This window comes from Ciona robusta, chromosome 7 (assembly GCF_009617815.1).
Source record: "Ciona robusta chromosome 7, ASM961781v2".
Classification (NCBI taxonomy): Eukaryota; Metazoa; Chordata; class Ascidiacea; order Phlebobranchia; family Cionidae; genus Ciona; species Ciona robusta.
In genome coordinates this window covers 8,148,289-8,165,608 of record NC_143241.1, presented here as the reverse complement: position 1 = coordinate 8,165,608, position 17,320 = coordinate 8,148,289, and the positions used below count along the sequence as shown (strand labels likewise).

The window sequence follows — 17,320 nt, the reverse complement described above, 5'->3', positions numbered from 1 at the left end:
TACAAATGTGTGGACACACATGGGATATGCCATGTATGTATATTACCCTAGATCTTAACTTCAGGGTTCTACCATCGCTGCTGAGGCAGTTTAGGCAGCTACTCGTTTTATACTTGTGTAAAATGAGACAGATATAGTTCATGCTCTTGAATAAAACGTATTTATGTTATACAAATGTGTGGACACACCTGGGATATGCCATGAATGTATATCACTTTAGCTTCTATAGCCCCAGAGTGCTACCATCAAACCCCCGCTGAGGCAGTTTAGAGAGCTACTCATTTAATTAAACACTCAATAAAAAGATTCTATTAGAGTGAAGTCTTCAGTGAGCCACACCCATACTTTATGCTAACTACATAACCACCCTAAGACCCTAAAATCTGCCCTACCTTATATTCATTGGGCACTTGTGAAAAACCCTTGCCCCTGAAGTATTGTCTAAAACAGTTTTCACTTTTATGGTTTATTACATTCCAGAAAGTCTGATGTGTATCTGTTGTTGGATTGTATGGTTAAAGTTTTGAATGAGATGAACGGGGGATGGTGGTCCTCGTGAATTATGCGATGGAGGAAGATGCTAGAAGGAGTAAAAGGGTGAGTTGCCATCATTATCCTATTATTATCGTAGGTGTCATATTGTACAGTACAAAGGAGGAGTTGAACCTAATCTATGTGGGTTTGGTCCCCGCAGCGTGGCACGGCATTGGGCCTGAGATTTATATGTCAGAGTTGGCCTATAACCCCGACATTGTATATGCACATTCTATTCTATATGGGTGAGATCCTACGGCCAGGCACGCAATGGGACCTAAGATTTATATGCCAGAGTTGGCCCATTACCCCACTCATTAATTCATTAATGTTAAACATAATGAGGCAATGACAATTCACTATCTTAAAATAAATATAACAAAAACTCATTCCAGTCTGGCTCGGTGGTTAGGTGACCTCCTCTAGACTAGACAATACCGTATGCGTATGATTGAAAATTGTAGGCGTTTGTGTCCTTTGGTATCCCAAGCAGGGTGTATAAAGCTATTAAACAGGCCTCAAACTGTCCACTAAATGTGCTGCTCTAATCTGGAAAGTTAGGTTTGGGGATTTTTCACATGCATAGTTATTAGTTACAAATAGCTGTTATCGTGACATGATTATTTTGTTACAGATGACCCATTTTTTTCACCCCGTATTTCTAAAAGTGGTTGTTTGAAATTGCGACTCGTTTTTTGGTTAAAAGGCGTTTCAATCTTTATATTTGTGTTCCATTCATATTTTATCAAACAAAAACAATTTGTGATTCAATTCCACTCAAGCGCATGTTGTTAAATACGTTAAGTTACACTTCAATAAACATGAAAGTAAAACGGTCGCAATAACAAACATGTTACACCAGCAAATTATATAGTAGCCCAGCATTGCTACCCATATTCCAAAAATAAATGGGACAGTCAGTCAATACATAACATGCAGACTGGTTCCTAGTAACTCCTGTTTAAAACCAATCAAAGCACCTTGTTATGGTTCGGTTCGGGGTTAATTTTCTATGACGAGGTATAGTGCTTCTACTTGCGTCTCATAAAATTATGTTGTCACCTAACCGAAACAGGGGGATTTAATTAATTATAAATATGTTCACTGCAAACCAAAATACAAAGTCTCGTGCATGTAGAATTGTAGGGGATGACCCATATAGCATAGACTATGGCAACGACAAGTCAATACTGTTAGCCACATTCTATAAATAATGGTAGTAATTGGTTAATCTGCCGAAATAGCAATTAGCAAGTCCGATGGCATCTACAGCGTCACCCATATAGCGTTAGCATAGAATCCTGAAAATCATCAAACATTCTCTTTCGGGAGTGCTATTAAGTTCTATATAAACATACAAGATTCCTAAAAGGTCTGGTTTTAGTGACCACAAAGAGATTTTAAGAGGCGGTTTGGGGCGTTTGCTCAATTACTTTGTGTATTTAAAGAAAACATTTTAAAAGAATTTAAAAGTGTGAGAAAAACTTACTTTAAGAAACAAAGTTTCCTCCCAGGCACTTGTACCGTAACAATAAACATAATTCGTCTTACTTTGCACCGGGGCCTTCAAGTATCACCCATACCGCCGCCCCTTTTATTCAAGGTTTATTCAACCGTATTCTCACAACTAAAAGAACGTTGATAATTCTCAAAATACGTTCACATAACCCACCCCTAACAAACCATATAAAGAATATAGAAATATAAATTTTATATACAACCCCGTTATACTTCCCCCTTACCAATCATACCTACAGGGAGGCATATATAAATATAAAACCCAGGTACAAACCTCCAACTAAAGGTGGCTGTACACAGTATCCGTATGTTTGTCCGGATTTCGCTGTCGCATGCGGAATTGGACACAGGTTTGCATACAACTTCGCATGCGAATTCGCACGCCGGATACTGTGTACAGCCACCTTTAGCCACCATATCCACAGGGAGGAATACTCCGTTGTATGTTCCTGTGTCATGCATCAGTATTTCCCATCCCAATGTATGCGGAACACAGCTTATGTATTGCCTCCTATCATATTATACCCCACTGCTAACATAGCATATACATAAGTACAACCCCGTTATATACCCCCAACTAGGGATGCACATTACAGAATTTCAGATCCGTGAGATTCAAATCCTTTTGTATTCGAATCTAATTACGGGATTCGGTATTCTGTTTAAATGATGACGCCATCATACATCATTTTCAACTAAAATTTAATAATTATGAAAAAAAGGATTGCTGTGTTTGTGGGACTTTCGAGAGAAAACGTTTTGCAGCGCCTTTTACGTTTTCGGCTAGGCCGCTTTGGCTTCATATGTTTTTTCTTATAATTACAAAAATATTTGAAATTCTAGATTCGAAATAAAAGTATTCTAGGATATCCTAGAATATCTAATTATTCTGTAATGTGCATCCCTACCCCCCAAAAAATTAACCCACCATACTCCAGGGAGGAATATTTCGCCGCATGTTCACAAGCTCTTCATCAACGCCTGATGCTCGCCGTCAATCCTCGCTATCCATCGGCCCCACCTACCCTCCCCGAGAACGACGCCCACTTCGATCAGTACCAGTGGTCGGAAAGAATTATAAAGTTGATCCTGAGGTTCTAGCCAAGCAGTATGTGGAGAAAGAGATAAAGGTTTGGACCAGGTTCTAATTTTTTCTGGGTTGTGGATTTAATTTTTGCGTTTTCTGACGTTAACATTTAGACATATTTACTTATGGAGAAATTCGTTAATACAAAAGTCAAAATCCTTTAGTTTTAGCCGAAACAGTCATTTAATGGGCAAAAAATTTAAAATCTTGTTAAAATGTCCTAATATTGGGGTGCTTAGTCTAAAATTGACTAGCCATGCACTTTATAGTTTATAAAGTATTGGAATTAAGGTTACAAATTAAATGTAAAAAGAGGTAATACATAAGTTGCTGTAAGACCAACAGAGCTGTTCTGGCAGTTCTTAAAATGATGACTCATTCAGTTAATTTGAACTCAATAAGCAAAGTGGTGTAACCCGTTAGTTTATTCATCTTCTATTGTAGTAAATAATGGTTTATTATGACATCACAGTACATGGGAACAATAAGCGATGTGCGACACGACTTTGATCCGAACAATCGAACGTTATTGTTATCGTTGCTCGATGAAAAACGAGTAAGTTATATTGTTTCTATGGTTGTTATAATGTTTCTATGGTTTTATATTGTTTCTATGGTTTTATATTGTTTTCTCTGGTTGTTATGTTTTTTCTATGGTTTTATATTGTTTCTATGGTTGTGAAGGTAGATATTGTATGCAACTGAAAATATCTGATGTGCTTTGGCCCTAGCTGTACTTTGTAATTTAAAGGCTTTGTATTTATTATACTTTTACTCTTTGGAATGCCATACTTTTTCATTTTTACACACTTTAAAGTACTGTACCATCAAACACTTTGTGAAATATTAAATGGCTTGATTTCATGAAAGCCTTTAATCCCAGACCCCCTGGTATGCTGCACCATAGGACCCCACCTTATAGAATAGAATATATGAGTTATAATGTTGATTTATTGTTACAGAAAGTGGGCCAGCTCCCATGGGATTTATCATGGAAGAATGACGTCATACTTTCATTCTCGGCTCACAATATTAAGATACTGTGGAGAGATGGTAAAAATGTTGTTGCTTTTGTATAATTTATCACAATGTGTAACTCAAAGGGGGTACATACGCATTGAAATATCTTAAACTTAAACTAATAACTAAAAGTCTTATGACATGGCTCAATGGTTAGGCACTTGAATTGTAACCGAAGGATACCGGGTTCAATGCTCGATACTGGTGGCTTAATGTGTCCTTGGGCAAGACTAGTAGTGGCTTTTTACTTTAAGTGTAACTTATACAATGTATGGTAGGGTGGGGGAAGATAGGACACCTTTGGTAGATAATATCTAAATATCGTGATCTTGTTTTAAACAATTAACAACGGTCTATAAAAGTCGTGGAAAAATGCTTTTTTAATTCCTCGAAAGTTCTTTGATTACTACTAAATGGGACGGGAAAATAGAATAAAACGTTGTCTCATCTTTCCCACCCTACTATAAAACTAAACCTTTTTAAAAAGCACAAAGATTATTCTTGTGGCACCATGGTGCTGTAGCTAGTTGGTTGCAATGTAATCAAAGGCTACTGGATTCAATGCTTGGTATTAATATATGAATATGTCTTTGGATGATGTACTGGCCATTGCTCCAACCCAGACTAATGGGTTGTAGCACCCTGGGTGTTGGAGTAATAAGCCAGCTCTGTGCAAAACCCCAGGTCCCATGGCATGCCTCACTGTAGGACCTCACCCATATAGAATAGAATGTGCATACACAAAGTTGGAGTAATGAGCCAACTCTGGCCTAAACCCCAGGTCCCATGACATGCCTAACTGTGGGACTTCAAACCACGTATTTCAGCGGTTATTAGGTAATACAACACTCCAACCAACACTAACTAACTACACCTGTGTAGGTGAAAGATTAATCCATCGTATTCCCACCCACCAACTATCTGCAGCAGGGTATGTAAAAGATGACAGCCACGTTTTCCAATTCTTTAAGTTCGGTAAGTTATTTATGAACAAAGTAAATATTACAACTGTTTCTATGGAGCATTTACATACAACAAAAAAACAGAGTAATATAACTGTCAATCAAATAGTTTTCTTTGGGTGCAACAGCCACGCTTTTAAATGTCAATCCTTTCCACAACATTTTATCCATAGCGAGTTTTAACAACTGTCCTTTGCTGCTATTTTCTTGCCCTTTGTTTTTTAAATAATATGATCTTCGATTTCGGAAATACAAATGTAAAATTATGATATCTCTTATGTTACTTTGTTCATTTTTGGTGGCCTATAAAAACTTGGTTTTTGTCTGTTATTTTCGTAGCACTTGATCGTAATACCTTCATTCTCATTGTTTTCATTAGTTATATTTTAATTTATAATAACCTTCATTCTCATTGTTTTCATTAGTTATATTTATAATAATATTTTATCTTTTACATTCTAGCATCTGAAGTAAACCATGAGATGTGTAACCTTGTGGTTCTTAGCTGTGATAACAAGGTATGGGACAGTTCTAATGATGTACTATGTTCCGTATATATATATTGTAGGGTGGGGGAAGATGGGACACCTCTTTAAGGTGGCTACATAGTATCCAGAATTCGTTCGTTTTGTCTGTTTTGTCCGGATTTTGCTGCCGCATGCGGAACTCGGTAATGGGTTCGCATGTGAATTCGCATGTCGGATACTGTGTACAGCCACCTTTATTTTTATTTCCTCGTCCCATTTGGTAGTAAACAAAGAACATTCAAAGAATTATAAAACCGCATCCTAATGACTTCTATAGACCGTTGTTAATTGATTAAAATATGATCAGGATATTTGGATATTATGTGCTAAAGGTGTCCCATCTTTCCCCACCCTACTCTATATATATTATAAAATATATTGTAATATATGGTAGTCTAAATATTTATATTACATGTGTGCACATAATACAACTTAGTCATATCATATTCCAAAAGAGCAAAGTTATGTTACATTATGCCTATCAACAACAGCAGAATGTATAATATAGTTACAGCATTACAAAGTTACAATATAATACTTGCGTCCACAACTCATTTATGTTAAAATCTTATTTAAGAAAAAATATTGGTACAAAAATATTTACATTTTTGCCAGGGAGCAAATTTCAAAATATGTTGGTTGCAATAAAAGCAGTTGATTTTATTATATTGTTACGTCATAGTCGCCCATTGTAGCGTCATACTCATTTATAATTCATCACGGTTTTTACCCCGTTAACCTAATTAGGACAAAATTTCAAGAATCGTTTTCAATTTAAAGTAATCTTGCATTATGACATCACAGTGTGCAATAAAACCTTCGAATAGGCATTATGTAATATAGTAGGGTGGGGAAGATGGGACACCTTTTCATTATATTTTCTCGTACCATTTGGTGGTAAACAAAGAACATTCAAGGAATTATAAAACCGTATCCTCACGACTCCCATAGACCGTTGTTAAATGTTTAAAACATGATAAGGATATTTGGGTATTATTTACTAAAGATGTCCCATCTTTCCCCACCGTACTGTATATATGTAAATATCACTACTGGCAAAAATTGTAAATTTTATTATACAATGTGTCGCTTACTTTCTATAAATACATTGTTTATTTTGTGTTTGAAAAATGAAAGCGATTTACAATCGTCATTATTGACAATATTTGTAAAGTAAATGTTCAAGATAAAATCCTTTGTTACAAAACAATGGAATATCATAATAAAGAAACAATAATAATTGTATTAAAACAACGGTATCAACTTTACCACGCAATACTATATAAAATGATTATGAAACATATATATATATATGTATATATATATATATGGGATAATAATTATATTATATTGGTATCAATCTTATTACCCCTCAGACCCACAGTACTATATAACAAAATCATTATTTTTATACCAAAGAAGCCAATTTATACATTAAACTATACCTGGTGACAAGAGCTGCAGAATATTAACATTTCTACGAAACATTTCAACACTTTCAGTCTGTAAAACAGATTGCGACCGATAAAAAATGCCTATTTATAATTTAGCAAGTGTGGTTTTTAATTTCAAAATTCAATATTTCAAATTTTGTCTTCAAAAATGCTGATTCATTCCAGGAATTTGCGACAGAGATATGTTCTCTGACTCAGCAATTATTCCAACTCGTTTACACCGACTCCACGATGGATTTCTTCGATCGCTCAATTCAAGATGGTGCGCTTACCCCTAAGAATCATTCATACAGCACAGGTGGGTGACCTTATGCTCGCTGTCAAATATGGTGTACACCTCATGCTCGCTGTCAAGTATGGTGTACACCTCATGCTCGCTGTCAAATGTAGTGTATTGGTACACCTCATGCTCGCTGTCAAATGTAGTGTATTGGTACACCTCATGCCCGCTGTCAAGTATGGTGTACACCTCATGCTCGCTGTCAAATGTAGTGTATTGGTACACCTCATGCTCGCTGTCAAGTATGGTGTACACCTCATGCTCGCTGTCAAATGTATATACACCTCATGCTCGCTGTCAAATGTAGTGTATTGGTACACCTCATGCCCCCTTTCAAGTATGGTGTACACCTCATGCTCGCTGTCAAACGTAGTGTATTGGCACACCTCATGCTCCCTGTCAAATGTAGTGTATTGGTACACCTCATGCTCGCTGTCAAATGTAGTGTATTGGTACACCTCATGCTCGCTGTCAAATGTAGTGTATTGATACACCTCATGCTCACTGTCAAATGTAGTGTACACCCCATGCTCCCTGTCACATTATAACATTGCTCCCTTACATAGATTCCTCATCTGAAAAAAAAGACACTGTTCAATTGACACTACCTCTCTCAAACATTCAAAGGTGAGAAAATAAAAAAAAATCACAGAAAGTTTAATTTCCTGGTTTTCTACGAAGTTTCTTTTCGAAGAAAGTTTTTGAAAAAGATTCCTCTTTTTTTTTTTCAAAGAAAGTTTTTGAAAAAGATTCCTCTTGTTTCAAAATGAAATCGTTTTATTTTTAAGCAATTTTATTTTTTTGTGCATCATTTTTTCCCAAATATATGATTTTTATTTTTGTTCCAACCAATCAATGAGCTGCATTCAAATTTGAATATTATTTGCAGCCAATCAGAGCATGATATCCAGGTTACCGGGGCAACAGGGATCACGAAATCTTCCACTTTGCCTCATTCTTCTGCACCTTCTTCAATGTAAGGAAAAAATTGGTTTTAATTTTATTAATTTTTTTTTAAATATTCAGTTGAATATGTAAAATTTTTGTTGATTTCTGTTTTAAAACTTTGATAAAACTTATTTTTATATCTGTTTTATAAGAAAATACTTTTTTGATTTTAGTTAATATATTTCTTTATAAATTGTTTTTTGTTTTTGTACTTATTAACTTTTGTTAAGAAAAAAATAAAAAAAAATTGAAAAATCTGTTAAGAAAAAAAGAAAAACAAATTATATAGTTTTCTTTTGACATTGAAGTGTCTTGAATATTTTTCATTCTAAAAATTAGTTTAAAATAAAATATATTTTCCCCCCAGTTATCTTAAAGACAGCGACCTCCATCACCGTGGAAACGGGATTTCCTCCCCAACCTCTTCGTCCACTCCCTCGTCACCTGTAACCACCACTAGAGGGACATGGGGGTCAGGGAGCAGCGCGGGTTCAGCAAATTCACATCAACTACAACTCAATGAATATATAGCAGTGGTGAGTTTGTGGCGCCGATTTGTGGATCATAGTGGGGATGGTGGGGTGCAGTTATACCCCAGTTTCCAAATTTATTTTTAGTCATAGTATATTGAATACTTAGTTTCAACTACAACTAAACGAATATATAGCAGTGGTAAGTTTGTGTTGGGATGCAGGATTACCCTAATTTCCAACCAGGGTCGCATTCCTTTGGTCTCATTTTTTAATGATCTCGCTATTCTGAACCAGTATCCATAGGCGCCAAACCTGGGGTGGCAGGGTGGGCAGGCCAACCCTTAAATTTTCTGCACTGCAACCCTTCAGTTAAAATAGAGATAAAAGGGTAACTTTATACCATAATAATATAATATATACATAATATATAATGTATACTGTTGTGGCCTCTGGTCGTTTATTTAAATAGAAAACAAGGTTAACGCACAAAACCGATCTTAAAATGTAATATCAACGTCACGGTATAATATGTAATGAAAAACAAAACCTTCGTCAATGTCATTTGGTAACGTAACATGTGACTCACAAAATACCGCATGGTGGCGCTATATCAAATAAAGTAAAGGATTGGGGACCAAAAGGAATATCATATTATATACCATAATATATACATCCAACCACCAACCTACTGTACCCTACCCCAGTTAAAAGAGAGATTAAGCCCTGAAGAATTGAGTTTATTCGCGCAACATCTTCATCACTTTCGTACTGGAGGATTAACCATAAAGATCTTCTGTGAACACTTGATGGAGATATATACAGAGGAACGAAAATCACTTTTACTTGGTGGGTTTACCTTTGTATATAGTAGGGTGGGGAAGATGGGACACTTTTAACACATAATTTTCAAATAGCCTGATCGTGTTTTAAAGAATCAACAACGGTCTGTGGAATTCGTAAGGATACGGTTTCATAATTCTCTGAGTGTTCTTTATTTACCACCAAATGGAAAGAGAAAACAGAATGAAAAGATGTCCCATCTTCCTCCACCCTACTATATATGCTTTTTATCGTTTAGGGTTTTTTTATCTATCCAATAAAGCCATATCAAACCTCTGTTCTACCTGGATAAGGTCATACACTTTGCACGCTATGGAACCTGAGATTTAGGTCATAGTTGGCTTATTACCCCGACACCAAGGTTGCTCCAACCCATTAGTGACCACTGGGTTGCAAATAATATAAAATAAAAGTTAACTTTTCTCCCAGGCATGCAACACTTTATCCCAGCCACCCGAGACCGCTCGTATTTCAAATCTTTTCTTCGTCAACATAATGTTTCCCACCACTTGGAGGCAGAAGAGGGCAACGAGTAAGTTTTAGTTTGTTTTTATCTGTTTTATTCAAAATATTTGCGCTTTTCTGGTGATTTATTTTGAATATAGGTTTCATGTTAATTTGGGTTCTAAGTGGGTATTTTGTTTGGTTTTTGCTTTATTTATTCATATGAAATCGCATAGCTTGGGTGTAACCAAAACAGCAATGTCATTTTATAACTTTTGTTTGTTCTACTGATGTGTAATAATGATGTTTATGATGTCATATATCGCAACAGATGGTGGAGCAAGTCAGATTCTAGAACTGTTTCTGAGAATGAAGAGAGAACCACAGGTTAGTTGCTGTGATAATGTGGTTATGGAGGGTATGTACCCTATACTTCAGCACTTAGGAGTTAGGGAGTGCTGGAAGCTCTCCCAGTGGGTGGGGTGATGCATATATCGATCTTCAATTTTTTTTATTTTTAAGCAATCTGACTTTTAATCATTTTTTTAATTTTGAAATTTTAAGCAATTTTCACTATTTTAGAAATTTTTAGCGATTCTGACTTTTCTATTTTTTTTTAAGAATTTTTAGCAATTTTCACTTTTCTATTTTTTTAGAAATTTCTAGCATTTCTGACTTTTCCATTTTTTTAGAAATTGTTAGCGACTTTTTTATTTTTTTAGAAATTTCTAGTAATTCTGACATGAACCCGTCCACCCCAACAACTTCTGAAGAAGAGTGGACATCTGTGGTCTCAAAGGTGGATTTTGGGAGCAAAGATGGAGAGGAATACGCCAGCAGTACACTCACGAAAACAAACCCGGTAATTACTTGTTTAAAAACACACACAACGCAATTATGGCAGATTTAGAAGCTCAAATTCCTGATGTTTTACCAAGCTTTTACTCCGACTCTTCAAGATCCTAATAAAAAGGGCGATAACAGCATATATAATTATCATGTATTAATTATATTTTTCACAAATCATCCATGTACCAGCAATGATAGCAGTTTTGGAGCTTCACCAGGATGTTTTTTATATGGTAAACAAAACATTGGTCTTTTGAAAACAAACCCGGTAATTACTTTTTATAATATATATAATATATTTTGGACCATTAATGCTGGACGTTGGTAAGGTATGAACATAGTTAGCACATTATATTCTATCCCTCCTAATCCTGTTATAACAACTAACAACAGCCATTTAAAGTTGTGTGAGTATACTGTTATATAATTCTGTAAATATTTTTTGTTTGCTACCAATTTTATGATTCTAAATTATTACTTTCAATTATAAATAAAATTTGTGTTATATTGTACATAAAATTAAAAAAAAATAATTTATTTCTATTTTTTTATTTCCCTAACAAGGTGGAGCTGTTGGACACGGACACCGACGAGCCCTCTACCTCCACCAAGTGTGAAGAACAACAATTTATATTTTCATCTCCAAAGATTAATCGGAAAGTCTTCAAGAAGAAACATAGAGGTAAAATGACAATCCAAGGGTGCTACTATTACCCCACCAACCAGGGTGCTACTATTACCCCAACACCCAGGGTGCTACTATTACCCCAACACCCAGGGTGCTACTATTACCCCACCACCCAGGGTGCTACTATTACCCCAACACCCAGGGTGCTACTATTACCCCACCACCCAGGGTGCTACTATTACCCCAACACCCAGGGTGCTACTATTACCCCAACACCCAGGGTGCTACTATTACCCCAACACCCAGGGTGCTACTATTACCCCAACACCCAGGGTGCTACTATTACCCCAACACCCAGGGTGCTACTATTACCCCAACACCCAGGGTGCTACTATTACCCCAACACCCAGGGTGCTACTATTACCCCAACACCCAGGGTGCTACTATTACCCCACCACCCAGGGTACTACCATTTAGACTATAGACCAGTGCTTTCCAAACTTTTTCCGCCACCCTTTTCATTTTTGTATTTTTTCCGGGACTTTTAACTGTTAATAGTATAATACATGTAGTACTTTGTGTAAAATCTAGACTCTCAGCCACTTTTAATTTAGGAGTTCATGTATACTTCACCAAGCAGGTATTACGATCAATAATAAATTTATTTACTCTCACACCACCCCCACAGGTAAATCACCAGCTGCAGTAGAGTTCGGAGCCCCTTACCCAAACCCCGCCACAGTGGGTACAGATGATGAGGTATGTGGTTTCTATAGGGACCATATTGGGACCACAGTATGTGGTTGCCTAACTATGCCATATGATATGCTTTGTAATTTTCCTTAGGTTGTTGTTATGTATCTAAAGCCACAAAGGCATCACAACAAAATGTAAGACCTCCACTGTTTTATATAAGTTGTATACAGAAGTACCTTGATGTAGAACCAAACCCATTTGGAATATCTTACTTGACCTTAATAATATGTTGACTACTCTATAATTTTGTACATTACTGTATATATACAGTAGGGTGGGGGGTGATGAGGTGAGGTGCCTATTCATACTATTTTCACGTTCCATTTAGTAGTTGCCAAAGAACACGCAAAAAAATATAAATCCATCTTCCATAGACTGTTGTTAATTGTTTAAATCCTGGTCAGGATATTTGGATATTATGCGCCGAAGGTGTCCCATCTTCCCCTCACCCTGCTATATATATAGAAAAGCACAGACTAAAGGTGGCTACACAGTATCGGGTATTCGTTCGTTTTGTCTGGATTTCGCTGCCGCTTGCGGAACTCGGTAATGGGTTTGCATACGACTTCGCAAGCGAATTCGCATGCCTGATACTGTGCCACCTTAAGCATCCCATGGCGAAACTGCATTTGCCAAATCCTACAGTAAATCACAATCTAATCCTGTAAACCTTAATATCCCACAGACCACCGCAAGCACAGAAGACAAAACATTAACTAAACCACCGGATAATTCTCCTTCCCAGGTTAGATTTATCTTTATCTATATTTATATCACTTAAAAAAGACACTTAAAAAAAGACAGCAAAATAAGTAATTGAATGTGATAATATCAAAGTAATGCTTTGTTAAATGTAATGACAACTGCACAATATTGGATAAAATCAGTTGATCACCACCTACAAAGTTACATACGTGGTAACTTGTAAGCGAGTACGGGGTGTATGAAACAGAACACTCGTGTTATAACGACTGTCGTTGCTCCGCCATGCGAGGATAAATAAGTTACATACGTGGTAACTTGTAAGCGGGCACAAGGTGTACTGAATAGAACACTCGTGTTATAACTACAGTCGTTGCCTCGCAACTTGTGAATAATACCATTTAACTTGAAATGAGCGTCCACATAAACATCATATTAACCCCAGGACTCCGAAGCGACCTCTGACCCCGAGTCGACGAAAACCACTCAACCTGAACATCGGAAGAAGAAGAAACATAAACATTCCAAACATGGGACGCACTTGTGATGTCATCACCTATGACATCATAGTTGTTCACACGGACGTTATGACATCATAATAGTAAATACGTTACCGTGGAAAAGTTCGAAAATTGTTTCGATTTTTTGCCGAGTCATTATTTACGTTGATGATGTCATGATGACTCATCATCCTCGCCACTCTCGTCGGTAACCATGGGAGACGATGACAACACAGAGGCGAGAACATGGCTGAAACACCTCGTGATCTTTTGTCCGAGAAACTGCAATTTTAACACGCTGGTACGAAAGTTATTCAAATAAAACTCACAAACTTACAGCGTTAGTGCATTGGTACGCATGTACTGAGTATCTGTGTTGGTCTGTGACTGTCTTCACTGCTAGTATAGTGTTTCCATGGATGCCATCATCATAGGTGACCATTCTTTCAATAGAATGGAGAGGTAACCTTTTCAATACATCCTGTGAAATTAAGTTAGTATAGGCGCCAAACCTGGGGTGGCAGGGTAGGCAGGCCAACCCAGGAATTTTCTGCATTCCGGTAATCAGTAAGCATTACAACTAAGAGGTACAACTAACAACTTCCTGCATTTTATAAAGTTTAAATTTGGAAACAGGTGTTTAACTTCTAAAAAGAGATCAAAATAAATTCACTAAAAGTTTTGAAAAAAGGATGTTGCACTCAGACAGACAGCAAGCAACCTATGTGCTTGTATTAAGATATATGATGACATTTATGGCCACACTTGTAGTATACAAGTTGTATAATAGCAGGAGTTTTAGATGTATCTATGAAACAAATCTTACTTATTGGTTGTAATGTTTACTGATTAATGCAGTGTAGAAAATACCTTAGACCCTGCCACCCCAGGCTTGATGTCAATAGTTATATTTTACTGTCTACAGTAGCAGTTGGTGCTTTATAAACCATACAGAAAAATAAGTACAGTTAAGGCTATTCCACATTTTGATACAATGGCGAGAATCAGGTTCATTAATACATCGAATAAAAGTGAATTAGCAACAAAACGACAGTCGTTATACAAGCTGCAGGTAAAAACTACTTGGATAAACTATTAGATAAATGCATGGCTGTTAAACCCATAGAGCTAGTAGTTAAACTGACCCTTTGGTTGTTATCTGTAACTTGAAATCCATTCATTGAAATTGAAACAAACACATCTTCCCCGATCGCAAGGAAAGGAATTTTCTCTTCACTCTGATGATATGGTAATGTTATGCCATTTTTAATGGTTGTTTGTATGTTGTATGTTGGAACATGAATGAGATAGATAGATATAGGGCTATATATGCTATATGGGTGAGGTTCACAGTAAGGCATGCCATGGGACCTAGGGTTTAGGCCAGAGTTGTTCCATTACTCCAACATTGTATATGCACATTCTATTCTATATGGGTGAGGTCCTACAGTGAGGCATGCCATGGGACCTGGGGTTTAGGCCAGAGTTGGCCCATTACCCCAACATTGTATATGCACATTCTATTCTATATGGGCGAGGTCCTACAGTGAGGCATGCCATGGAACCTGGGATTTAGGCCAGAGTTGGCCCATTACCCCAACATTGTATATGCACATTCTATTCTATATGGGCGAGGTCCTACAGTGAGGCATGCCATGGAACCTGGGATTTAGGCCAGACTTGGTCCATTACCCCAACATTGTATATGCACATTCTATTCTATATGGGTGAGGTCCTACAGTGAGGCATGCTATGGGACCTGAGATTTAGGCCAGAGTTGTTCCATTACTCCAACATTGTACATGCACATTCTATTCTACATGGGTGAGGTTCTACAGTGAGCCATGCCATGGGACCTGGGATTTAGACCAGAGTTGGCCCATTACTCCAACATTGTATATGCACATTCTATTCTATATGGGTGAGGTCCTACAGTGAGGCATGCCATGGGACCTGAGATTTAGGCCACTGACACTAATTGTAGAACAAATTTGGCAATATAAAGTACAAATGGTAAAATTTATTGCGTTGTTTTTTTTTGCAGCTTTTTACCGAGTAATTTTAAGGTAAGCAAAACAATAAAAGTGTTGTGTAACAGGCCACTCATAACTAGATGAGCAGAAAGTTTGTAATTGTTTAGTCTTTCCTACAGAGTCTGTGCAACATTTTGTACCTCTAAAAATATTATAAAAGGTAAACAGGGAACTTTGTAGGCAGTTTTTGTGGCATTTTTCTTGAAAGCAAGAGTAGGTTAGCGTATAGTAATGGCCTGTACATATAGTCGAAAAAGTTTAATCTCTACCATTACAACCAGAATGAATGAATGAATGGGTGAAACTGCTATATCCTCGTGTGGCCGAAAAACGACAGTCGTTATAACATGGGTGTTTCATAAACCTCGTGCCAGCTTACGTCTTACCATGTATGTAACTTTGTGAGTGATTATATTTTATGTATGGCTGATAATTTGGACAACCCATTAGTGACCAATGGTTTGGATCAAACCTGTGCGATATCGATAGCATTGATAACTTCTAAAGGACCGTCTCCTTGCCCTTCGATGTTGTCTAGAACACCAAGAACTTTAACAGAGTACTCCGATGCAGGGGAGCTTAGGAGGGGAGAGTCTGGAACTAAATATAAAGTAAAATGTGTTTTATCTCTTTAAATATAGTAGCAAAGCGAATTTTCGATTGGTTAAACCAACAATAGGAAGGGGATTGGCAACAAAAGACAGTTGTTTATCTAAAAGAAATATTTACAACAGTCGTTATAACACGGGTGTTCTGTTTCATACACCTCATGCCCGCCTACAAGTTACCACGTATGTAACTTTGTGTATTATGATTATTTGGGGATTTTTCATAATATAAATGCATGAAAATAAAGCAAGTAAATTATATTCATATGAACCCATACTTACTTGAACTCCTAGTAGAGGAGAAACTACCGGTCCCACTTTGTTTCATCTCAAACTCAGGAGTCGAAACAGAACTTGAATGAGATAAATCTTCGCTTGAATCGAATGACTGGAAGGTGAGTGAGGGAATACATTATTATACAAGGATGAGGTGTATGAAACATAACACCCGTGCTACAACGATTGTCGTTGCCCGTCACGCGAGAATAAACAAGTTAAACATGTGGTAACTCGTAAGCGGGCACGAAGTGTATGAAACCGAAAACCCGTGTTATAACGACTGTCGTTGCCCCGCCATTTGAGGATAAACAAGTTACATATGTGATAACTTGTAAGCGGGCATGAGGTGTATGAAACAAAACACTCGTGTTATAACGACTGCCGTTGCCCCGCCATTTGAAAATAAACAAGTTACATATGTGGTAACTTGTAAGCGGGCATGAGGTGTATGAAACAAAACACTCGTGTTTTAAAAAATGTTGTCGCAAACATGTTTTAATTGGGTATAAAATGAAACATAATAAGAAACACGTCAAAACTCCCACATTTATAAGTTTATTAAATTACACACATTAATACGGAACAATACCTTGCTTCTGGAGCTGCTAACGCTCACCGATCTATCGCTTCCATCCCCGCTGGAACTTGGTTTGGTTTGGCGATGAAATATCGGCATTTTAACCAAAATTCACGAATATTGCAACTTATAATCAAATTATTAAAATTCTAAAATGGTTTGTTTACAAATTTTCGAGTTACAATATTTTGATGACTACGAAAAGTACCGTGTCATATTTGAGAATATTTCGTCCCCGTAATATTAATTAGTGAATTTGTATTTCCAGTTATTTTAAAGCGAAGTCCATAGAATAGCCTTT

At 36.8% G+C, this 17,320-nt stretch overlaps 2 protein-coding genes and 1 long non-coding RNA gene across 6 annotated transcripts; 1 reads left to right on the top strand and 2 right to left on the bottom strand.

Moving 5' to 3' along the window:
• The first annotated feature begins 437 nt into the window (after positions 1 to 437).
• On the top strand, positions 438 to 13,858 carry LOC149734439 (cerebral cavernous malformations protein 2 homolog). Its single transcript, XM_089880992.1, has 18 exons — positions 438 to 597; positions 2,991 to 3,182; positions 3,612 to 3,695; positions 4,102 to 4,192; positions 5,042 to 5,134; positions 5,584 to 5,639; positions 7,268 to 7,400; positions 7,949 to 8,009; positions 8,272 to 8,358; positions 8,698 to 8,866; positions 9,508 to 9,649; positions 10,073 to 10,175; positions 10,419 to 10,474; positions 10,810 to 10,949; positions 11,501 to 11,618; positions 12,253 to 12,323; positions 13,006 to 13,065; positions 13,468 to 13,858. The coding sequence occupies exons 1-18, from the start codon at positions 544 to 546 to the stop codon at positions 13,567 to 13,569; spliced, it is 1,812 nt and encodes a 603-aa protein (XP_089737118.1). The 5' UTR covers positions 438 to 543; the 3' UTR covers positions 13,570 to 13,858.
• Positions 7,465 to 7,956, bottom strand: LOC149734440 (uncharacterized). Of its 3 annotated transcripts, none has more exons than XR_016385306.1 (3): positions 7,769 to 7,956; positions 7,572 to 7,702; positions 7,465 to 7,541 (listed from the first exon to the last, which is right to left on the bottom strand). It is a non-coding gene; the product is annotated as an uncharacterized LOC149734440 (long non-coding RNA). The 3 variants fall into 3 exon arrangements; XR_016385305.1 differs by having other exon boundaries at positions 7,465 to 7,571; positions 7,608 to 7,702; XR_016385304.1 differs by having other exon boundaries at positions 7,465 to 7,702.
• Positions 13,147 to 17,320, bottom strand: LOC149734438 (integrin beta-1-binding protein 1-like). Of its 2 annotated transcripts, XR_016385303.1 has the most exons (7): positions 17,032 to 17,320; positions 16,446 to 16,551; positions 16,028 to 16,155; positions 14,668 to 14,760; positions 13,860 to 14,003; positions 13,637 to 13,804; positions 13,147 to 13,578 (listed from the first exon to the last, which is right to left on the bottom strand). XR_016385303.1 is itself a non-coding variant. In XM_089881003.1 (6 exons), exons 1-6 carry the CDS (start codon positions 17,116 to 17,118, stop codon positions 13,697 to 13,699), a joined length of 666 nt encoding a protein of 221 aa, XP_089737129.1. In that variant the 5' UTR covers positions 17,119 to 17,320; the 3' UTR covers positions 13,147 to 13,696. The 2 variants fall into 2 exon arrangements, 1 of the variants encoding a protein (XP_089737129.1); XM_089881003.1 differs by having other exon boundaries at positions 13,147 to 13,804.

Bases quoted from the DNA above. Each gene is read 5' to 3' on its own strand.
- LOC149734439 (XM_089880992.1), top strand. From the start codon at position 544: ATGGTGGTCCTCGTGAATTATGCGATGGAGGAAGATGCTAGAAGGAGT. The intron at 10,176-10,418 runs GTAAGTTTTAGT...ATATCGCAACAG, and splicing joins GAGGCAGAAGAGGGCAACGA to ATGGTGGAGCAAGTCAGATT. The intron at 10,475-10,809 runs GTTAGTTGCTGT...TTATTTTTTTAG, and splicing joins GAATGAAGAGAGAACCACAG to AAATTTCTAGTAATTCTGAC.
- LOC149734438 (XM_089881003.1), bottom strand. From the start codon at position 17,118: ATGCCGATATTTCATCGCCAAACCAAACCAAGTTCCAGCGGGGATGGA. The intron at 16,552-17,031 runs GTATTGTTCCGT...CTCACCTTCCAG, and splicing joins TTAGCAGCTCCAGAAGCAAG to TCATTCGATTCAAGCGAAGA. The intron at 16,156-16,445 runs GTAAGTATGGGT...CTTTATATTTAG, and splicing joins CTCCTCTACTAGGAGTTCAA to TTCCAGACTCTCCCCTCCTA.